The 25,643-nt window shown below is 43.3% G+C and overlaps 1 protein-coding gene across 2 annotated transcripts in view; it reads right to left on the bottom strand.

Moving 5' to 3' along the window:
- ZNF827 (zinc finger protein 827) overlaps positions 1-25,643 on the bottom strand; it is a 221,367-nt gene that overhangs the window by 87,969 nt on the left and 107,755 nt on the right. For both annotated transcript variants that reach the window (XM_088448431.1, XM_088448432.1), the window contains exons 3-4: positions 25,208-25,380; positions 20,702-21,143 (exon numbers count right to left, since the gene is read on the bottom strand). In XM_088448431.1, the coding sequence (XP_088304557.1) occupies positions 20,702-21,143; positions 25,208-25,380 (615 nt within the window). The remainder of the gene's footprint in view (positions 1-20,701; positions 21,144-25,207; positions 25,381-25,643) is intronic.

Here is a 25,643-nt window from a genome sequence, read left to right as displayed (position 1 = left end):
TGAGGAGATTGCCGGGAATATGGCAGCTGCGCCATTTCCCCCGGCGATCTGCGCATGCGCAATAGACCCTGGGCACACTCTAGTGCCCAGAGTCTATTGATTCTGCCGGCCACAGGAGTGAGAGGAGGGGGCCCGTGACGGGGTATGCACACGGGCCTCCTCCTTTCTAAAGACACCCCTGGGAGCAAATACATCTTTTATGTTTTTGGCATGCAGGGTAAATACTGGTTACTTTTGTAGGCAGCTCACAAATACTGAAGAACTTTATTGTTTCATTACATTACAATCTACAGTCCAGCTACAACTCGCTCCTCCTAACTTTAAATCTCTCTGCATGTTTTTAATCTGTCCAACCTGCAGTGCAAAATGGATTTGCCAAGGTGTAATTTGTTCTTTTTCTTCTGAATCTGTTCTTATAGTGCAAAGAGGACACCAAATATTCTCCAACATTTCAAACACAGCTACCACATCATACCTCCCAACAACAGGGAAGAGGGACTCAATTGTGCACGCCTAAGGCTCGCATCCGAAAAGGGCCACGGCCTTATGGCACCTTCCCATTACCATCACTATGGGCATGAGCTACTGGACTGACCCCAGGCTTAGATGTCGGTGCATGCATATGGCATCTATTCACCCGCTGCTCTTGCAGAGCAGGCCAACAGGTGGGAGGGCAGGACAGTGCCTGAAAACAGGACTGTCCTGCCAAAAGTAGTACGATTGGGAGGTAAGACTACATACGCCAACTAAGGAATACTTTTCTTATCATGCAACACTGATATAATATATAAACACATGGACACACAAGGGCAGCCCTTTGCAGAAATGCAGTTTCCATACTTATAGTTCCCAATGCCATGATAAAACATTAACCATATCATTTCAGTTATGTAAACTTGCAAGGGAAATTAAATGAGTACAGTATAATAACATCTTTATTACACATTGCTGCATTGTATTTCATTATCCAAGGCCAAGCAAAGGATGTCAAATGTGAGTTTCAAATACAGAAGATACAGAAATATAGCAGCATGCAGTGAGAAACTTGTGAAATAATAGAACTGCTCACAGTATTAAAAAAAACCAATTACTAGTATTACTATTACTGTTGTTTTCCTCCAATGTATGCACTAACCTATATTTTTGCCATCTTTTTCCTGTATCTATGTGAGACAGTGAGACCGTGTAGACTAGAGACACTATTTTTAATTAACACACACCGCACACTCTCGTGATGCAAGAGCAGAGAACTTCTGTACATGGCTGGATATTGACTGAGGCTATAAAAATAGATTAAGGGAACAAACAGAGGAAGGATATAACAATTAGTGTAGAAAGCATCAGGTCATCTTTTAGGTCAAAGAGTAAATGGCAAAAAAAAATCTTCAGTGAGCCGTTTCTTTCATTTAATAGTTTAAAAAAGTCAGCAAACTAAGCCAGGGTGACAGGGTGACCCATGATGTAGGACTGTAGCATTCCCGCATAATACTACAATACAAACAACTGCATTATCAATGCACAAATTATTCAACCAAACTAAAACATTTTAACCTGTGATGATACTAAAGGCAGCAGCCAGGCTTTATGCACTTAGCAACACATAACCTGTCAGGACAAATTGTGTCATCTGACCCAGCCACCACAATGCAATTTACTGAGAATAGAGACATCACACCCCCGTCCCACCCATTATACTAGAGAATGGGTGGGATGCAGAAGGGTGCCCTACTCGTTCAGGAGTCTGTGGGACTCTCCAAAATTGTGTCCGTCTCTTGGATGTTTTGGGAGAGTGGGCAAAGTATGACCTATGTTAATGAATAACTCACACAATCTCCCAAAGCAGGATTTTCAGGGGTAAATTTACAAAGAATTGTGTTTGACTTCAAAACCAAAACGCTGGACATTGCCGGAGGTTTGAAGGGTCTAAATGCAGTGTTTACTAACCATTGTTTTTTAGTGTCTATTGAATTCCGGTGACAATACTTTCTTTCTAAAACCCCGTCAGATTGTCCCTTTTTGATGGACTCCGCAGTCTGAAAATCGACAGGAACTGACAAACACTTCCTAGCGTTGTCCTATTGGTAGGTTCAAGGAAACACATGCAACGGTGTCACCACTAAGACCCAAACTCGTCCAAACACGTGGATTGTAGTGACTTCAGGTGGCAGGAGTTTGCTTTGCACCTGTCTACAAGGGAGAGTTAGAAATTTGAAGGAGCTATTGGGAGGAGTTTGTTGGATTTCTTTTTGGCTGATTTTTGGTAACTGTTCAGTACAGCCAAAATGCCTGCATCTTGCGATATTTGGATCAGCTACATTGCTGCAGATGAATAAGTCCCCTTTTATTTGCATCATAATGAAGCCTGGATGATCTGCAGTACTTACGACATACAAACCTGCCACTCATTTGGTAGTAGCCTGGCCAATACCTGCACTCTTTGGCGCCCATCAGGTGCACTGCGCATGGGTGACCATACAATATCCTGCATTAATGTGGCACATACATCACCGACTGGTCCGCTGTATGCTCGGCTCCATCTCCACTACCTGCCTGTGTACCTGTGAGTACGGCTGTACAAACCTGTGCATTACAATAAACCCAAGCCCTAATTACGTCTATCCTGATGTGCCTCCAACAACTTCTTCCCACTGATATCTACTATTAACAATCTGTGTACATCACAAAATAGTACGCACATATCAACATCCTGCACCAAAATGGTCAGTTGGCACTTTTCCATTGGAGCCCATACCCAGCAGGAAAATCAGCACCCACCCTACAGCTGGTACACATTTTGATGGTGCGACTGATGTTGGCATCTAAAGACGCAGAAGGTGGTATCACAGCATCTAGAGACACGCAAAGTGAGCATCTCGGCCCTTGCACATTCATACACATGGATGTACACCAGGCAAGGGCTTAGAAGTGGCAATTGCATAAAGGCGCAGACACTGGCGACTGGCAAAAGATGCAGCTGCATCTACACCCACATCTGAATCAGGCCCTTATTATCTATTGATATGTAGTTATTGGTTACTGCTGTCCAAGCCCGTCCAAACACTGACTGCACACACCTGACGGCCTATTACTAAACAGTGGCTTTTCAAAACTGCCAACTATCAGCATTTTTGGCCGCAGAATTTAAAACAGCAAAACTATTACGTGGGAAACACAACTGGCTTTGCACTTAATAGTTTTGCTGCTTTATGTTATGTGGGGAAAAACCCTGATAATTGGCAGCTTTGAAAAGCCACTGTTTATAAAGGACATTCCCAGAATATGGACTTTGGGTAGTGGAAGTCTGGTTTGAGTGACTGGAGGTAAATGTTTTCTAGGAGTTAGCTTAAAAGTTTAAGAGTCAGACCATTGTCACTAACCAAAACATATGATAACTTGTACAGACCACCACACAAGCCCCTTCAATACCCCTCAGACTTTCCCACATGCCATCAGACCACCACAAATGCCATTTCAATGCCTCTCAGACCCAGCCACGTGCCCATCTCTAGCACCCATTTTATACCATGCTGCACAGTACTGTAAACAATTCATAGCATGCCACACAGCAGGGCCCTCAATTAACAGACACATTGTGGTGCCCCAAATTCATAGTATGTCACACCATGGAACCAACTTATAGTATGCCACGCCATGGTGCCCCCAATTCATAGTATACAGCATAGTACCCCTAGTTTGTATGTCACTCAATAGTGCCCCCAATTCATACTAATCCACATACTAGTGCCCCCAAATCATATGCCACACAGTTGGGCCTCCAAGTCAGGGTATGTCACACAGCAGGGCCCCCAATTTGAAGTCAGCCTGGATTCACCTGTGAAGAGCGGGGAAATATCCTCCAATCCGGAGAGCTGTCATCAGACTGATGTTAGATGTTGCATTTCTGACAATGAGCAGAAAGCGGCTGAACTTACTCTTATTGCAAAATATAACTTTACATTGTGGCTGACCATATAATCTGAAAACAATATACTAGCTACTGAGTAACTAGTCACAATGGCTAAAGTACCGGGTGGCCCAGCATTTGTGCCCTAATGTATGGAGCCTCACAGTGCACTGGCTCGCCCACATCACCAGGGGGCGACCCTGATCTATACGTAAATATGTCTGGGCAAAATTAAGATGGCGCCCCGGCCCTCTGCTGTAGTATTTTCAATTAATAGTGTCAACACAATCAGAAATAGCAAATAGACTTGGGCTAAATAAAAAATGATGTGCCAGCTCATCTGTATTGTGGGCCTGATTCTCAGTCAGACACAATGCACATAGGCCCTGATTCAGAGCCGGACGCTCTGACCAGAGCGCTCGCTCTGAATCAGGGCCCACCTCCATAAATATGGAGCGTCCTCCTGGACGCTCGTACAGCTGTGGGTCACCACCCACAGCATATACGAGCGTGCAGGATGATGGTCGCGATGGTCTTGACCATCGCGACCATCGCCACTGCGAGCAGAAGCCTGCGGTTGAGTTTCTCAACCGCAAGACCAGGAGTGATTTTGGATCTATCAGAGCCAAAATCACTCCCACTGACATCACTAGTGATGTCAGTGGGGCCGGCTTCTGACGGTAGGCGTTCCCTTGGGAGCGCCTCCGTCTGGCAGGCACGCCCCCGGCACGCCCACCAAAGGGGGCGTGCTGTCAATCAACATCGACAGCACGCCCCCTTTGATCAGACACTACGAGCGAAGGAAAGTCCTTCGCTCGGCGCGTCTCGCGCATGCACACGACGGAGCTCCCTCCGTCGTGCGCATGCGCAGTGCAGACCATCGACCCACTTGCGAGCGGACAGCCGCTCGCGAGTGGGTCTGAATCAGGCCCATAGTCACACAAATTGCAGATGCTAAAAAGAACCATGATGTGTGTGCACAGACCGATTGAGACACACAGAGTTTGAAATGTATTGGGCATTCCTGGGCGGTGACTGGGAACTGGCATTTCAGACCCATGGAGCTGTACTGCTTTATGGGCGTGTTATGGGAGTGTGAGCGAACTCAGATGCATAATCGCTTACATTCTCTGACAGAGAATCTGTACCTTAGAACTGCAAGGGGCTGGTGCAAGGTTCCATAGTGCGTCTGATGGTAGCATGTAAAGAGGCACCAGGCAGGATTGTAGCCGTCTAAAGAAGAACAAAGTGAACGTGCCAGACCTTGCACATTCAGACGCATGGATGTACACCAGGGAAGGGCTTATACTAGAAATATAATAAAGTCACTTACGAGACTGTAGCAATAGACGCCAACATGGATGCCGCTGTAGTTTATTCTACTAAAAATCAAATGTGAATAATCTTTCCTACAATCGTCAGTATGGAAATGACTGGTAATGTGAATAAGCTAGTTAATTTATATGTAAAAATAACCACAATGCCAATAAATAAAGTACTATTAACTGGAGATCAAATTCACAAACAGCCAATCACTAGGGGATACATAGTGTTGTTGTCATAACTTCCATCATTGCATATATGTATGGGTGGGGTACGGGATGCCGATGCTGGCATACCAACTGTCGTTAGGTATCCTAACCCTCCCTCCCCAATGCCTGAACCTAACCTCCCCCCCTAGTGCCTAACCTGAACCCTCCCCCTAGTGTCTAACCCTAACGCTAACCCTCCTCCTAACCCCAATACTTACCTTCAGGATTCCGGCTGTCAGGATTATGACTGCGACCCCCCATATGTACACCAGCTGTCCAGAACCCATAAAACATACATCTCCTGACAGCAATTTGTATGCCCAATTCTAGCCCCATAATGTATACGATAGATATGCTCATATTAATTTCAGCTACAGAGACATAAGTTGCCATCACCAATGCATCTGTAAATTGTTACTTTATTGTTTTAAAGGTGTGTTACATGGGAGCAGCTGTTACAGTTTTACTTTCCAAAATCAATGCAGGGTTAACAGCTAGAGCAAGCAAATCCTGCATGGTTAGATTAATACCACCTCACCCTCCTGCACAAGAGATGTGCAGCTTGCCAAGTATAGAAAAATCAGGAACCTCCGATTTCTGGTCAGTATGCCTTCTATAATTTGCTCCAGGCTCTGCAGGCATATGTAAGTGATTATCAGGCAGAGTAATGATTGAACAGTAACATCCTCATCCCTCTGACCGACAGATGGCGTAAAGCCACGTAACTGTAGGAGAAAGTGCAAACTACACACTCAGACCCCTACATGTAGCTTCAGAATGCTTTTATTTAACACTACAATCTCCAAACACAGATTTGTGTAAACATCTCTGTGGTTTACAGTGTGTTAATTCCAGTTTATAGAAAGGTTTTAAATTCTGGGAGGGTGAGAAGAACATCCCATCCCTCTGTTTGGAATAACCTGGATGCTGGACCACTTATTAAGGATGGCCAAAAGGCAACCCTATATTGATCTATGGGGTCGATGAGGGATCAATATCCTTGAATTTAATACAGATCTTAATCACAAAAATAATATTGAGATTGTGCAATTGTAGACTTATGCTGCGTACACACGGTCAGATAAACTGTCAGATTTTAACGATAACGATCCTATTGTTATCGTTAAAATCTGACAGTTTCTGGGCCCTGCAAACGACCATACGATGGTCGATGTGCGGCCATTTATGGTCGTTATCGACCAACTACTGTCTTCTGTGCAAGCAGGCAGACCTGGTCGATATCGACCAGGTTAGCCTGCTTACTATAGGGATCAGCGACCGTAGTTCTCGGGTCGTTATTTTCATTAAGCGGTTACTGCATGTGCTGGATGAACATCCAACACATGCAGGATGATCAGACAACAATTGTCTGATCGTTATCTGATCGTTGCCATTGTACCGTGTGTATGCAGCATTAGAGTAAGATTGCATATGCGCAGTTCAAAATAGAAAGAACAAAATGTCTTGCATTCGCAGTGGAGCAAGAGATGCCAGGAACAGGTAAGATCATCGCTGCCAGCATCAGGATTTTTGGATCAGTCCTATTGATACATGATGCCTCTAGGATCAATAAAAATTGTGTGATGCATTGGATACGAACATTGATCTGTCCAAAAGAATGATCTTTGATGTCAATCCCTACCAATTGCATTATGATATTCAAATCTTTTTTTTGAGGCATTTCCATATTTTGGAAATTTGATGATCCTTATTTCAGCAGTATATTTTTCTAACCAGGTTTCTGATGTGTTGTGTAGTGAAAATAAAATGTATTACTTTGTACAAACAAAGCCCCCCACTTATTATTTCACATACAAGATAAGTACACACGTTTACATTACCATCCGAACACTGAATCTAAGTGAGGAAAATATTACAGATACATCCTCAACCCCTGTGACTTTATATCATGTTGCTAGGCAACAAAGCTTATAGGTCAGGTGCAGGGACCTTTAGTAAGTCACCATGAAATGACTGGGCCTTTTGCATAAATGAAACACATTTGCATGTGTCTCCTGGCATATCAGTATTTCAATAGATTACTCACTGTGCAATCTGATGTATAGAGTTCATTCTGACAGCTGACTGTGACCTTTTGTATTCCCCTATTGTACAGATTCTGAAGACCAATGTGATTTCATTTTCTTACTGGTGGATTACTGTATCTCAGGTTCATGATGACAATCACTGCTATATACATAAAAGCCCAGCTAACCAAATAGTCATATATGAGTAACCTTTTAAATAACTACAAATAAAAAAAATATATATATTTTTTTGCAGCTGACATTTCTTTGTAAACTAAAACAAAACAGACCTACTTGCTTGAGTGAATTATTAAATAAGATTGTCGAAATATATTTTACATTCATGCTTACTCAAAAAAGCAAAGTAGCGTATTTCCGGACATATGGAGGGCTGTACACTTCTCGAGATGCGTAAGCATCAGCATCAACAGCATATGAGCCTTTTTACTAGGGGCAGATGTGCTAAGATCTGGAAAGTGATATATTGGAGAGTGATAAACTACCAACCAGTTAGCTCCTGTCATTTTTCAAACCCAGCCTGTAACATGACAGTTAGGAGCGGAGTGGCTGGTAGTTTATTACTGTCCAATTTATCACTTTTCAGAGCTTAGTACTTCTCCCTTAGTCATCATCATGAATGTGTTCTTGCATCTGCCCTATAGCACCTAACAGACGTATGAGCTCCTATTGGTTGGTCAGCATGGGCTGTATTAGCATGCACACACTCTGGACCTCATTCAGAGTCTCTCGCTAGTGCTGTGTGCTCGCAAGCGGCCCGATGGTTTGCGTACGCGCATGCTTCGTTCTGCGCGTGGGCAAACTACTCTGTGCGATCGCAGGCTGCTCGCTTGCCCAGCAAAGACAGCCCAGTGAAATCAGTGACAGGAGAGGCCGTTTGTGGGTGGTAACAGGGGCAGGACACTAATAACGGGGGAGTGGAGGTGCGAACACAGGCGTGCCTGAGTGTTTCAACGCAGTTTTAGAGGCATGCATAATTAACACGCAGCGTCATAGTACACGACACATGCCTGTTTTTTACAGTGAAGTCTTCGCAGTGCTTGCGGTAGGGTAAGGCAACCACAAGCGCTGCGATCGCTTCCGATTGTCCTCGATGTACCAATGTTTTAATACACTTCCTGGAGATGACGTGTGCTGGTGGGCAGCTCTGCCTGTGCGATTGGGCGTCCGCTGGCCGCTCGCTAAGACATGGTGGGCGTGCTTATGCCTTGGCGAGCGATCGCTTCCCGTGGCGTCACTTTGACAAATTTGCATATGCTGGGGGCGAGCGATCGCATCTAGCGAGAGACTCTGACTGAGGTCCTCTCTCTGAATCTTGCTATGTCAAATGCCTCTTCGGACATAAATTTTGATACATGTAAAATGTGTGCGGGGCTGCATATTGCCATATGTTGTCTATTATCTTTCTGACTATGGCCCTGATTCAGAGCTGCTCGCTATTTGCGGTCGTTCGTTCTAAAACAAGGGGTGGCTATTCAAATGAACCGTTCGCTAATTGTGGTCTGTTCACGCCTCTAAGTCTGAACGAGCGAACAAAACTTGCGGTTGTAATTTTGAAAAATACGCCCCCTGGCCGCTCGCATCCTACGTCATGTCCGCTATTTATTAGATTAATCGAGGACATCGAACAGCATATGAACTGCTCGCTATTCTTGTGGCTGGTTATTTCAACCACTATTTTGCGAGCAGTTCGGAGTAAAAAAAAAAACAAGTAACGTGGTCAATGACGCTGCTGTATTAATTATGCACTCCCTTAAAACCCCCTTTTTGACCTTTAAGCACGCCTGCGTTCTACTTCCACATCCCCGTTTTCAAGCACCTTTCCCTGTTACCACCCACATACGCCTCCCTCTGTCACTCAAAATAGCAGGCATTCGCTATATAGTGAACAAACGATTTTCGGCCGCACTGACTGGTTCGCGCATGCGCAGATGTGCGAACATCGGTCAGAACGAACGAGCGGCCGCTTACGAGCGGCTCTGAATCAGGGCCTATGTGCATTTCAAATTTACGCATGATACTGCACATTACTCACTCTACATCAGCCCCAATATATCTGTACTACAGATAAGCTGTAGATGAATCTTCAGTTATTCCAAATTGTTTTATTTAGTCAAAAATATTTATCTGTGAGATATTTATTCCCTTGTGCTAACTAGATCAAATGTATTTGAGATTCTCAAAATCCCCTTTTCTTATCAAGCAATTAGTCCTCATTACTGTACTTATTGGGAACGAGTAACCATTAATCTGATACAGAATCACTTTTCTTTTTGTACATCGAAAGCTAAAAAGTATTCTCACAGACACTTCAGAGTAAGAAGAGAAAAGATGAACATACTGTATGTGCAGACATCACAATAGAGCAAATGCAAACTTATTATTTTGGCTACTGCAAAGCACCAAAGGCCAAACGTGTAGAACTGATTTACATTATAAGTGTGCCTAATAATTAGAGGTGCACAACCGCTTTACTTAGGTAGTATCACTGAGGTGAGGTGATGAGCCCAGATACTACAGGAAGATTAGTAACCAGCAGCTGCCGGCAGGCTCCTCTGTGACCACGTCAGGTTAAAATGGCTAAAAAACGGTAGCTAAGCACTGTATCCTCTTCGCAGCCGTGATCCCTAGTGTGTCACAGTGTGACCTCTGACCTGGCCTTCCTGAATGCGCTACTGCACATGTGTGACATTATCGTGTGTCTTCCAGCTCCATACTCCATAGTAGCAGAATGTGCCCCCGAGTGTCGCCTCAGAAGAGACTTTGCCGAGTACCACTGTGTCACTACCGCTATGGTGGCACATACTCCACTGTGTATATGTATGCAGGTGTGTGCTTCTCCATACAGTACACCACTTACATTAACCCCCACACGTTCCTGGCTGGATCTGTATAACCTGCAGCATTCTGTGACTAACCCCGTGTTACCCTGCAACTCATTCTGCCTGGTTAATAAACTACAGCCTTGTTAAGTTATTCATTGTGCGAACTAACCCCATAACTCACCACTGGCACCTATATCAATAATTATAGGATCTGCCAATAGCCTTGCCTGGTACTTTCGGGTGTGGGTTGTCTAGGGTATTTTATAGTCGAGATTCATATTTTGTATTAAGCCACTGTAACCACTGTAGTGTGCACAAGATGGCTATCTCCTTTGTAGTAATGTTTCTTTACTGCAAACGTGATTGCTTTTAGAGAAAAGAGCTATATAAATAATAATTATTAATTCATTGCTTTCACAAAAATTATCTACATGGAAGATTTCATATGTCCTCATCACAACAGGCAATGTCTTCAACATGCAAAACAATACATTATTATTATTATTATTATTATTATTAATAATAATAACATCATCATACTAGACTTGGATTAGCCAGACAAAGTAATGTAGACTGATTAAACATAAAGGTTACTTTGACCACAACCACAAAATATATATTTGGATAAAAACAGGTTAACAATCGCTAAGTATAGGGGTAGATATATTGTGCTCTGGGTTGTGTTACAGCCAGTGGAACACACAATTTCCAGGTCCACGGAAGACTGGAATCAACTAAACATCAACAAATCCTGGAACCTAATGTCCCAAAGTCAGTAAAGAAAATTGAAGCTGGGAAGAGGTTGGATATTTCAGCAAACGACAATCCAAAACAAAACTCAAGATCACCTAGAACTAGAGTATGAAGCACTTACAGGAACAAAAGATTAAGGCTTTGGGATGACCTTCAAAGGCCCCTGAATATTATACCAAATCTGTGGGGAGACATGAAACATGCAGCACATACACAAAGATATGATAATTCTCCTGTGCTAGTACAACTGGGAAGAATGGAGACAAATATCTAAAATAAGAACAGAAGACTCTTTGCTGGCTGTAAGAAACATTTAGAAGCTGTGATTTCCGCTGAGAGAGAAGACACGACTACTGATGGACTGGGTGCCCAGAGTTTTGTGTACATCACGTTCGCTGGTTTATTTCTTTTTATTCTTTCTATTACAGTAGCTTCTGCAAATACATAGTAACTGTGCATTATAATGTGCAGATCTATGGGCCCGATTTTCAGAATAGTATGTTATACACACGGAATCAGTATGTAATACCGCCGGCCGCGAATTCCAATGCTGACATCGGCAGCCCGGAAGGAGTGAAGATCCCGAACGTTAATTTGGGTATCGCTAACCTTACTCCTTACCCTAACCCTCCCTTAGGGGTGCCTAACCCTAACCACCTCCCCCCCAAGTGCCTAACCTTAACCCCCATCTAAGTGCCTAAACCTAACCCCCCCTTCCCCGCAGCCTAACCCTAAGTCTCCTGGGGGGGTGCCAAACCCTAACCTCTCACCGGGGGTGCCTAACCCTATCCCCGCTTCCCCTAGCCTGAACCTAACCCTCCCGGGGGGTGCCTAACCCTAAGTCCCCCCGGGAGCCCTAAAACCTAACCCTCTCCCCCCCTCAGAGGCTGTCCATGCCCGGCTTGCCTCCGTTTGGTATGCCGGGCGTCGGGCTCCCGGGGTAGGTCTAATGACAGGCGCCTGTCGTTAGTACCTTGCCGGGATTAGACAGTCAGGAAGCCGGCAGTCGGCATTTCAATCGTCTGCTTCCTAACTGCATCCCGTACACAAAGCAGCTGCGTTTTTGGCTCTTTGGACATTAGGGTCAGGTAACGGGGAGTGGCGCCAAAGAACACAGACATGTTGCTACTGTTCGGCGGTGTGTCCATCCCGCATACAAGGAATATGGTTCCTGTGGCCATTCTGCGGGACCATAGGCTTACAGTACACAGGACTGCAATAATCGAATGATCTGCGACCAATGATGTATCTTTGTACACATGCTTGGATTTGCAAAGCCGCAGGTGGGCGTCTCAGTACATCTCCCAGGGGCCACAACATTTTCAGCTGCGGCTGCATTAGCATACATCTCTGCATCAGGACCAATGATCTCTGAATGATACTTGTCTGCCGAAGGCTACAATGGCCACCAATGCTCTTCTCTTCCCTCCATTTGTTCATAAAGGAACTTCATTATAACTGCTGTATGTATGAAACAAGCAAACCAGTAGTATCACAGAGGAGATCATTACTAGTAAATAACTTATTTAACTTTTAATTTTAATACACTAAATGTAATTTTTTGTAATTATTCTTGGTCTAGTATTTAACAACTACTCCAATCAGCTAAAGAAAATAATGAAAGATACCCTGTCACCTGGTTCTACACTGGCTTTCATTTGCTTATTATATACTGATTTGTGCCTGGTCTATTGCTCATCAAGGGTAGATTCACGAGGTGTGCGACTGCGCACATAACGGGTTAGTACGGTAGTAAAATCTCGCAGCTAGGTGAATCGGCACCAATTTGTTAAAAGTGCATCAAACAGGCATCATTTAGCAGAAAGTTCTGACGCCCTAGTATAGCATGCCTATGGCTAACCACCAGAATGCAATATGTTCTATTAGAAATGACGGTAGTGAGAAATAATTATGCTAAAATAATAAGTTATGGATTTAAAAGAAAAAATAAATTAAGGTTTCCGAAAATATGTACGTCTAAAATGACACTACGCTAAACAAATACTATATATGTACATAGACAATACTCTTGCATGCCCAGGTCCTACCAAAGTAGCTTTTCCTGCAGAAAATGTCAAATGATTTAGGGCGGTATCTAATCATAGTTCATCATCTATAGTCACCTCCTTTTCTTTGATTTTTTTTTCCTCCTCTATTGAAAATGTGATCTTTATAACCACTAAATTCTCTTTCCCGTCTGCATTCAAAGGTCAAAAGCTCCACACTCTCTAAGGAGCAAGGAGCAAGGGACAGGAGAACACAAAGCTCTTCCAGTAACACAGTGTAAGGCATTACAAAAATATACAGAGAACAATAGGCTATAATATTTTCAAGTACAAGTCATTTGGCTATGACATTTAGTAATGCAGCTTGTATTTTCCAGTAGTCAATTACCATCCGTATAGGAGCACTGTCAATCTCAAGAGGTTTTAATGGTATTTGCCATCATCAAAGGGACAAAAAAACACCAAATTAGTTTTATTTTAAAACTCTAAATGCAACTTCATTGCTACTCTGCTGCTTTGCCGACTTAACACTGGCAACTTATAATTTTAGTAATTTGCTAGAATACAATTTGTCAAAGGGTAAATGTAAGAGAGATAGAGAGATATTATATAGCTGCACAATCATTTAGCTTAGAGCAGGGAAAGACTATTATCCACAGTATGGTAGCTTTCATAATTGCGTATCAGTAACTTAACAAAGTTTTAGTGAACCGTTCCTAGCTAGCTAGCCTTTGTCTAGCGACAATCATATGATTAAAGTAGCAGAGCGGTTATTACATTTTATGACGACTAATTTGGTGTATAACCTCTGTACAAGCTTTTACGTTTTATATTTATACATTAGGCTTTATTTAAGTACTGCAACAAAAAGTCCATTTACTGCCAGGCTATTAGGAACACAGTCAACCAGAGTCACAGGTCATTATTCCAGTTTAGAAGAAACCTTATCTGATAGGAAAAAGATGTGTACAGTGCATCAGTATTGTGTGTGTATATATATATATATATATATATATATATATAGAGAGAGAGAGAGAGAGAGAGAGAGAGAGAGTTTGTGCAGCCCACAGTGTTACTATGAAGCTACATAAGATCTGTTGTATACCATCATTTTTATATGGCTATCTGTCTTGTGTACATGTATTTAGAAATCTTGTAATGGAAAGCATGGACAATATAGTAACAAAAACAACTGTTGAGAAATTAGCCAATGACCACATTTCATGCAATAAATAAAGCAACACTGTCAACAAAGTACATTTCTTATATGATAGGTTGCACTGATCACCCACCACCCCACCCCCCATGTTATACCATGGTGGTAATTTATATACAGTGGTATTTATATACAGGTACAGAAACAGAGGTGCTATTTTAAACACAATGGGGGTATTTTAGGGATCCAGTCACATTGTCGACAGTTACCATGTTGGTATTTATGTCGATAGTCATGCCATGTCGACAGGCACCATATCGACATCCTCAGAATGTCAACATGTTCACAATAGAGACTTGTGAAATGTTGACATTCTCAGAATGCCGACGGCTAGGGCTAGGTGCCGCCGCGAGGCTTAGAGTTAGGCACTAAGGATAGGGTTAGAATTGAAATCACCAAAACTGCTGTTCCCTCAGAGGTCTGCTCCAGAAAGGACGGTCACATGACCACGGGACCCAGAAGCTGCACTGGTGCCTATGCAGTTATCGGCATCAGGTAAGTGACCGATAGGCCACCAGGAACGTTATATCGACATGCTAACAGGTGGACATGCTGCAGGCCAACACTGCGACCACGTCAACATTCTCATGTTGATCTGATGCATGTTGACCTAACATACCAGGCATGGTATTTTAGGTTGACATGACCGTGGCATGACTGTGTCGGGGAAGTGTGGCCACGCCCCCTCAAAAAAAAAAATTAGAGATAATATGCGCTGATCTGCGGCCAGTCAGCAGCTGGCCTGGGCCCCTCCAACAGGCCGGGGCCTGTGTAATCAGCAAACACCCCCTTCCCCTCTCAGCGCCCCTGGTTTTATCACTAGTGGTGGTATTTTATATTCAGCACTGCACTGTAATTATACTGTAGATTAATGGGAAGCTCAGGAGCAGAGAATGTTGTATCTGGTGGAAGAAGTCATGTAGGAAGGTCTGGTGCAGCAGGGACTGGGTTCTGTATTATACTATACACTGTACATCGACCATAACCAACACCCTAAAGCAACTAAAACTATACTTGATTGTGAATAATAATCATCCATCAGAGAAGAGCGCTATTCTGTACCAATCATCTTATTTTCTTGAAATCTAAAGCAAATTAAATCACACACATTTTTACAGTGGCACACCGTATAAACTTCACCCACTAAGAGATTTGTCTCTCACTACAATCTTGCAATGTTGGCATGTCTGCTGTAGCCTTCATTGCTGGCTTGTATCTGAAATAATTCTATTGATCGCAATACCCCCAATAAATGTTTAACATTCTGTTGCCGCAGATTCTGAATTAAAAATAGATTGAAGTAAAATTTGTTGGCACTGATCCACACACAGGTCAACATTCTTCAAGCTACAAAGTAGTTTTTAATGGGAGGGTTCAAGGAAGAAGCCCTGGCTGAAAATAATCCTATACTGTGGCAAGCAACGAGGTTACAAACAATAGCTAGAGAATACTGCAGGAATGTAGAAGAAAGGCTACTGGTCTGACCAGATTCACGAGAATAAAGGTGCCCATACACGGTGCGGTAAAGCAGCCGATCCGACGGATTGGTGCGATATCGCACCATGTATGGGCATGATATCAGATAGTGCACGCAACCGTATATCGCATCTCCAGATCTTACTGCAGGTTCAGTTGATCTGGGGTTGCGATGTGCGATCCAATGCAGCGACATGCGGGCGGGGGAGGGGGGTGCTGGCATATTGGGCGGTTGGCCACCCGATCGCACCGTGTGTGGGAACCGCCCAATATGATGGCCGTCGGATCTTCCGTTGCGGCGCAAGGTACAAATCGCACCGTGTATGGGTGGCTTAAAGCTTTTTTTTCTCAAAAAACCTGTTAATTATATAAACAGTAGTAGCAAAAAAACATACATATGTTATAGTATGGCATGATTCACAGAACTGCATATGTACTGCAATAAGGCTTGATCAGGCTGAGCTATTGACCTGCAGTATAATTTACAGCCCAATGCTATTTGCTGGACGGCATAGATTTCTAATGGTGGCAATGTAAAATGAGAATCCACTGCTGAGAATATGAAACTGTGCACCAGCATTATATATCATTCCCTTGGGAACATGTATAAGCACACAGTGGCACATGCTGTGGGGCAGCTTGTAGGAGTGTGAGAGCAGCCATATCACACACAGCAATTGTAATCCAATTAGTAATTTTACTGTCGTGCCCTGGGCTTCCCTTTAGCATTTCAAACACAAGGCACTTTCTTATGTGACCTTAGGCATAACACATTCATAGTGCAACACACAGATATCTTATACATATATTTAAAATAGTATCACTAGGGATGTACAGACATTTGGTTTTTCAATCATTACTATTAACAGGGCCAAAATAACAATGAGGACGGATTGAGCTACAGCACCAGGCCTCCACCATAAAAATAGGCCCATAATCATGACAGCATGACGATGACCAGTCAGCAGCTGACCACAAATTATATGTATTACAATTGTATTTCTATTTTTGCTAATAAAATAATGCTATTTTTCTACTATTTCTTATTTAGGGAGGCATTTGGGCTGATAGGGCCGAATTCAATTCAGTGCGATGATGAATAGCCCCGGGAGGAAGCTCCCACAGCTATTCAATAAACCGCTCTGTTTGGGCGGCTAAAGGAATTCCAACAAAAGAGCCCCGTGTGTAGCTGTTTGCAGGCTTATCACGGAGCTAACAGCCGCGCTCTCAGCACTTTAGTCAGAGAATGCAGGTTACCGTGCCTTAACATCCAGGTTAAGTCGAGATAACCAACATTCTCAGACTTAACCCATTCCCGACAATACTAACAGTGCGTTTAATTGAATAGCTGCGGGAGCTCCCTCCCACGGCTATTCAACATTGCACTGAATTGAATTTGGCCCAATGTGTATAAAGGTGTACACACCCACACAGCACTGGGCACACCTCCTATGTTTCTCATAATAGGCCCTTAAACATTTTCAGCCCCAGTCCCATGTGGTCCTTAATCTGGCCCTGCCTATCAATCTGAGTTTGCAGAGCTTCTGGTTTTACTGCTTGGGTTTGGTCTTTTTAAGAGGGACAAGCCCCATTTTCTTTTTTTGCTAGACTTAGGTGCAAAGTCAAATAAGCCGCAAACTGTGTCACGCAGCTAAAAATCGGTGTCTGAGATGTTTCCAATTCAATTAGAAATCTGCATTAACTCGAGTTTCAATGGAAGTAATCACGGGTTTTAGTTTGCACCACTACACTAAGGCATACTTGCCGACTATTTTTTTCTCCTCCCCGGGAGAAGTCCGGGTAGGATAAGCAGCTGGGTGACAATAGGGGCGGGATATGATGGTCTGCGTCATTAAGCCTTGCCCCCTCATGGGAAATTGCCTCTATTCGTGCAGATTTAAATAGTGGTGGAGCCAAATGACGCGATTCTCGCAGAATCACATCATTAAGCCCTGCCTCCTAGACGGGAACCACCGATCGCCGTAGCAATTCTCCCTATTCTGCCCACTTCACTAGGAAGTGGGCAGGAATGCGGGAGAATTGCCTACTCTACCAGGGGTTCGGGGGGTTACCCGAAAAATTGGGAGCATCCCGCATGTTTCGGGAGAGTAGGTATGTATGGACTAAGTGCCAAATTCAATTGGCCCCATTAAGTTAACGGGGGTAAAAGGGTGGTAGGCTTGTGCTTTAGCACCTGGGGCTATTCAATTCCAGACCCTTTTTCACCCAAGCCCCTTTTTAATGTCCGTTAAATTAACATGTTAACTTATGCAGCTAACAGCGTTCTACACTGTCCTGCTATCTTATTTTATCTCCCCACTCTTTCATGCACCTTACCTAGCTGGCACACCAGAGTTAAGGTGATGCCTGCAACTTGACTTTCTAATTGAATTGCAAGATACAAAACTATCCTGCGATGTGTGTGTAAAATGAATGCGTGACTTCGCAATGCGAAATTTGCGGCTAATTGAATTTAATCCTTAGACTTTGTCAATAGAGATTTCCAACCATTTTTTATTAAGTGCATGTGAAAACCTAAGTAAAAATGGATATAACCCTCATCGGTTTGATGTATGGATTTGAAAAGCATTTGTGGAAATGTGTATGTATACTCTTTTTGAGCGACTTTTTAACAGTGTTATCATGCAATAGGACAAGAAACCATGAGATATAGCGCCCCATAGTGCACTGCAATTTGAAAATAAATATGCACACTGTAAGTTATTGTAATGGTTTTTATGTCCAAATCCATTCACATGCACTAACGTGCACCAAATCGCAGAGTAAAATTAGAAAACCAATTGGTGCATGAAGTAATTGCTAATGAAGGAAGTGTTACCAGTTACCAAGCTCCCATACTTTTTGCAATAAAAAGTAAACACAAAAAAATATTAGTGCAGACTTCCCTTCTGGAGCTGTCAATCACCAAAGGTGCAAAGCCTATTCATGCATGTCTACAACAAATACCAACCTTCAAGTGGAAGAACTGCCCAACCATACAACCTCTAACACTAGATTTCTAAGCTCTTCCTGAAATAAAGGTTTTTCCATGGTTTTTAACCTAATGATTGAGTCCCTTCCCATAACTGGACCTTGACAGAGATGGAATATCATTTTTGTTAGCATTTCTATGGGGTCTATGTACTAAGGACCTGATTCAGACCTGCTCGCTAGATGCGGCCGCTCGCTCCTAGCGAATGGAAAGTTTGCTAAGTGACGTCAAGGCAGGCACTCGCTCGGCAAGGCATAAGCACGCCCACTATGTCTTGGTGAGCGATCACTTTGTGTTTATAGACGCCCACCAGCCTGTCTTTAGCCGCCCACTAGCATATGTCATCTCCAGGAAGTATATTCAACCATCGGTACATCGATTTACATCGGATCTGACCGCAGCGCTTGCGGTTGACTGTACCCTACCGCAAGTACTGCAAGCACTTCAGAGTATTTTTCAACTAGGTGAAGTGTACTATGACACTGCCTGTTAATTATGCACACCCTAGAAGCGGTGTGAAAACACTCTGGCACGCCGGCGTCCGCAACTCCACTCCCCCGTTACTACTGCCCTGCCCCTGTTACCACCCACAAACGGCCTCTACTGTCACTCATTCCACTGGGCTGTCTTGCAGGGCGAGCGAGCAAAATCCGATCACTCGTACTATTTTGCGCATGCGCACTGCGAACTACACGCGTGTGCACATTAGCGAACATTGTCTGCAAAGAGCGACCACTTGCTAGCGAGCGGGTCTGAATCAGGCCGGGAGGGAGGGAGGGAGGAAGGAAGGAAGGAGATAAAGTGGATGGAGATAAAGTACCAACCAATCAGCTCCTGTCATTTTTCACACAGCCTGTGAGATGGCAGTTAGGAGCTGATTGGCTGGCACCTTATCTCTATCTACTTTATCTCTCTCCAAGGCTTAATACATAGAACCATCTGATGGTGCTTATGTCTAAATGTTCCGCACATATAATGTTCATTCTGACAAATGATGGTGCCATCAGCCTAAAAATCATTGATACCCTATTTTTGCCGCTCTGTTTTTAAAAACACACACTTTTTTTTTCTACAGGCCATCCTCGCAGTTATCTCATAGCTCACCATCTTGCCTGTTTTTTATGAACATTAAATGCCAACCAGTACAGTGACTGTTTTTTTGATGAGTGAATATTTGTAAGATCCTTGTACATATATGTTTCTCCAATGACCTACACATAATGGGGCTGATGCGGAGTTGAACGTATCTATGCCTGTTAGAAGAACGTATTGTGCATGGTTTTACACTCCCCGTGACTCAGAGCCATGCATAACCAAGTACATCTACACTTGTGATTAAAGATGCATAACCAGCCTGTAGAAGGGTGTTCTCACATAGTAGTGTTCATTCTACCACACTGCACCTGTCACAACTCGTGCAGTTCCTCTTTCCTGACTTGGGTGTAACTCTACGCTCTGGATCTTCTAGCACACTCAGCTAATGCGACAAACTGCTGAGATACAGACCAGAGTGTGCTAGAAGCACCAAAGAGCGACACCCCAGGCAGGAAAGAGGAACTACAGAGGCTATAACATGTGCAGGGTGCTAGAATGAACACTAGCCGAGTTCTTTGCAGAGTCACGAAATGTAAATGTTTCCATGCGTTTACTTACACAAAATCTGCTGGTGTAAATGTGCCCTGAAGAGGATTTGTGACTATAAACCTATGCATACAGATAAGGGATGGGTGCATGCAATAAGGTAGCAATTATGGCTGACTTGCATTCATCACACACAATTGCATATACCTAATCAGGAAATTACACAATCAGAAATTATACAATGTATTGTTAGCTAAGCCTTCAGGTTTTCAGGCCCTCAACAGCATAAGAGCAGTCAATCTTTACCAGTCTAGAACTAGCTTAAGTAATGGTTATTTTCATAAACACTCAAAGGAAATGACGTGACATACCTGACAATTTCATCAGAAAATCTGAAGCCATCTTGACCGAGATATCCTGACTGAAAAGAGATGACGGACATGTAACAAAGTCCAACGCGTCTTTTAGCTTCATGCTGCTGTTACTGTTAGGTCTGTCGGTAAAGTGCGTCATGGAGGGGCAGTCATTGTCTTTAGGCTCCTCTTTGATAGCAACCGAACTGATCTGGCTTAAGGTTTCTGGAAGCAGAGAGCTGTGTGCAGGTGAAGCACTCCCCTCATCAAGGCTTCCCAAGGAATTATTAAAAGGGGATTCTTTAATGTCAATATCATTGGGTTCTTCTTTCACCTTGGCTTCGGCCCGAAGGAAGTGCTGATGGCAGCGCATGTGCAGTTTCAGGCTGAAATGGCGAGAAGAGGTGAAAGGGCAGAGCTGACACTGGAAGGTCTCCCCTCTGTCCTGATGCTGATGGACCTGACGGTGGAGGCAACAATTAATGACATGGTTTTTGAAGTCACCAAATAGAAGAAACTCACAGTCACAATGGTTCAAAAGGACTAATTACTACAAAGCAATTTAGAAAGCAGAGAACTTTTCTTAAAAATTCCAGCCCATCAAAGTAGAATGAGAAAAGTCAGCTATGTGTTAATGCATACCTGCCAACATTAATTACAAAGTTCTGATTCAGTGCTACATAACAAGCTACATACACTGAAGTGCCAAAAGTCATGGGATAGATGCCTTTTATTGAGTAAAATCCCCCCCCCCATTCCAGCGAGGTGCAGCAACTCGACATAAGATTGGAGAGATGTCGACCCAAGCCATCTGGATAGCTTCCCACAGCTCCCTGATATTTGTAGTGGAGGATTTGGGTGCGAATGGACCTCTCTACAACATCTCTTAAATTCACAATTGGGTTCATATTGGGCGAACGTCATGACCACACCATTCGTCGGAACTCTTCACAATGTTCCTCCAACCAATTCTGGACAACTTGTGGGGGTTCATGAAGTCCATGATGGGCTGCAAATTTTCATCAAGCAATGCAAAGTAGTGGTTACCAGTCAATGACATGTTCAAATGGACCACCTGACCCAACCCATGCCACGTGAACACACCCCACACTATTATGGAGTCAACACGAGCCTGCACGGTGTCTTGTTGACAACTGGGGTCCATGGCTTCATGGGTCTGCATCACCCCTGAACCCTATTATCAGCCCATAACAACTGGAGCCATGACTCATCAGACCACCCCACATGTTTCCAGTCCTCCAGGGGCCAATTAGCAACATCACAAGCCCAGGTGAGGTGCTGTATCTGGTGTCGTAGTGGTAACAGGGGCACCCTGTGGGCTTTTGCTCCCATATCCCATGGAAGCTAAAGAACGCTGCACTGACCTGCTGGAAATGCGTCTGGTACCTCCTTCATTGAATGAGGATGCAATTTGAGCCAATGTTGCTTGTCTGTTACCACGGACAATTCTGTCCAGATACCACTGGTCACGATCATTAAGCACCCATGGTCGGCCATTACGCTGTCCACGGTGGGTCGTAATGCCTTCCATTAGGTATTCCCAGTACACACGTGACACTGTAGATCGAAAAATGTTGAATGTCTGCACAACTTCAGATAAATCACATCACCATGTGCGACCTAGCCGGTGTTCAAACAGATCCATGAGATGTCAGATTGCAACTTATGCCTGTCTGGGCATTTCCAAGATGTGACGCCACCTACCATTACCTTACATACTGCTATCCCATGACTTCTGGCACTTCAGAAGTCGGCTAGAGCACCAGAAGTTAGCAGCTTGTGTGGAGTTCCACCGTCCATCGCCGCATACCCGTACTGCCTTCCACGGGAAGATCGCCCTGGGCCAGCAGCACTGTATGTACATTGTACCCTAGCGGGACGCTGCTATTTACTATCAGTACAAGCCAGCTTTTTCCTTCACACTCACTTCTACTTGGTTGAACATTTTCATGTACTAGACTCAGTAGAACACTTAGTAGTCTATGATACTTTGGATTATCATTATTTGCTTGTTAGCATCTATTCTGTGTTGGGGGTTCTCCTGGCAGACCCGATATTACTATGCCATTTTGATATTGCATTCATTGTATGCATGTGTTTATGTTCTTTCAAACACTGCTTTCATATATGTGTTTTGCGTTTTTCATATCAGTAAAGTGTTTTTTCTTTTATTACATTCTATTCATTTGTATATATCCCATCCTGTCACTTAGAAGCACATTTAGAATATTGATTATATCCTTTAGGTCCCAATGTAACATTCCGCACTTAAGCATGGTGAACTATAGCTGAGCGCATATATTCTTTTTCTTCTAATCATTTACGATAGTCAGCTATCATTTGTATATTGCAGCTCGCCATAGATCCATAGATCCACATTCTATCTCAGTGCGCAGGTTTCCACCCCCTTTCTTGATGCCTGGAGCGACTGATCCCTTATAATGAATGGGAAGCATCGACCAGGGTTGTGTCATCAGCCACAACGGAGGTACAATACACACATGCAACTTTCGAGTCAGGTTGTGCACTTAAGTGCTGTTATCTATTTAAGGTGTGTACAAGATTCTATAGCTTTCCCTATAGATTAATTTGATTTTTAGCTCATCTGGAAATTGTTTTTTTTTCTGTACTCTTACTAATTACATTTAGAACAGAACATTATAACAGTTTATTGGAAAATATATTTTTCGGGGCATGTGGCCCTGAAACGTTGATGTATAGTGCCGATGACTGTTTAATTCAGCACTTGTTTCATCTACTACAACGACTCCGAGTGCTGCCTCTTGTGGACATGTATAGTGGGGACGCCGTTCCCTGTACAGGAGGGCACCGGAAGTAGTATGATCACATTACCATTTTGAGTGCTGGATCACTGTTGTTCTACATGTAATATATTTATAAATACATTATAAAAGGAGGGAGAGCATCACTGCCCACACATGCAACATTGTAAAATAATTTTAACTGAATGACTTGTACAGTACGATCTATCAAAGATTGATAGTTAAAGAGACCATCTACTCAGGACAATTTAGGCTCCTCATACACATAGGGCTCTATTTACTACAATCCGCATATTGAATGCGGATTGTAGTGTGATATTACCGAGTGAATTCGCATTGCGAATTCAGGCAATATCACAGGGATTTACTATAAATCCCTTGCAGGGACAGAGCTTGCGATAAAGCTCTGTCCCTGCGGATCCCATCCGCACTCTAGTCGCGGTATTTTCCGAAAAAATACCGCGACTAAGAGCCCGCGCATGCGCTGACCCACCGTCGCTGCTACCCCCCCACCGACGCTAAGCCCCGCCCCTGGCGCTAAGTCCCGCGATCGCGGAACCCCCCTCCCCCCCCCCTTCATTACACTTACCTGCATCCTCCTGGCCTCTGGTGATCTTCTCCGGGCTTCCCGATCAGGTGATCTCCCATACTGCACTGGGACCCGATCACCTGATGACCGGGCAGCAGTGCACTGTGGGAGACCAGCTGACTGGAGAGGAGCCATCACCGGAGGCCCGATCACCGGTCCCTGGATTCAGGTAAGTAAAAAAAAAATGTTTCATTTTTTTTTTTTTACAGTAATCAGCTTGCGGTCTATTTAGACCACACAGCTGATTACTGGGACCGACTCCCGCCTCTGCTCTCCCCGTTAGAGCAGAGTGGGAGCCCGGTAACCAGGGGAGACCCTGGATAACGCCACCTCCAGGTGGCGTTGTTATCACAGGGCTTTCCCCGGTATTTTTTTACAATTTATTTTTAGTAACTATGGTCGGATCACATTTCCCATTACAATTATGGGAAATGCGATCTGCTTTACTAAAAATAAGTGATAATTAGGGGTTGGAGTAGAATTTTAATAATTCTACTCCAATTGCCCTATAGTAACTACAGGTGAAACTAAAATAATGTGAAAAGGGTGTGAAAACACCCTTTTTCACTTTATTTTAGTAAAAATAATGTTAATAAATAGAGCCCATAGTGATAAAACTATATTTGGCTATGAAAATAATGATATGTTGTACTGGACTAGATAGCATCATCTTATAGCTTTCATGTGCCCCATATTTACAAACGATTGTAACATATCAAACAGCAAAGACAAATTGTTCTTTTTCTCAAAAGTGGCAACTACAATACAAAGTGAGGTTTTGCAATATACTCTTCTCTGACTGATTGGGTAAGAAATGTAAACAATGGACATGTATTTGGCATTATAGTACAATGAAAAAGAACATAAAACAAACTGAGAAAAAAGAGCTCGGCTTGTTGTAACCAGGTTAATGCGCAACCTGATGTCAGTGTAGACAAGCCGGGAGTAAACAATTGTAACAATGTGAAGCATCTATCAGTAATAACAAGGTATGATAAATAGATGGGAAAACCTTTCACAGCCGCAAGGCAGTCATTGTGCACTTGTAACTTTATATCAAAGTTATTTTGTATTTTGAGCACAAAGCCATTTTTAGCTTTCCATGTACGTGTACCACAATGTACATTTTACCTTCATGTGTGATTTCAGATTGTCCTTGCGGGCACAACGGAATGGACACAGTGGACACTGATGGCTTTTTAAACCTGTGTGAATCACCATGTGCCTTTTCCAATAGCTCTTCCGTTTAATCACTAATCCACAGATGGGGCATTGGAAAGGCTTCCCTCCTTCTTCTTCCGGAGCTTTTACATACAGATAAAATATAAAGACAAACAATATGAGCATTGTGTTAAGCAACCATTGTATTAACAACATTATTTACACTACAAATTACAATTTCACCATATTTACTAAATACACATTTTGTAATTATGCCCATTTATGTGATGAGATCATGTAAGTTATAACCAGTAGGTTTTACCTGTTCATTGAATACAGAAATAAAGTGAAAACTGCTTTTTTCCCCCCTACAGCCAAATACATTATATGTGGCAATACATTGAGG

This window comes from Taudactylus pleione, unplaced genomic scaffold (assembly GCF_031769625.1).
Source record: "Taudactylus pleione unplaced genomic scaffold, aTauple2 ptg000021l, whole genome shotgun sequence".
Classification (NCBI taxonomy): Eukaryota; Metazoa; Chordata; class Amphibia; order Anura; family Myobatrachidae; genus Taudactylus; species Taudactylus pleione.
This window is presented reverse-complemented; position numbering and strand designations above follow the sequence as displayed.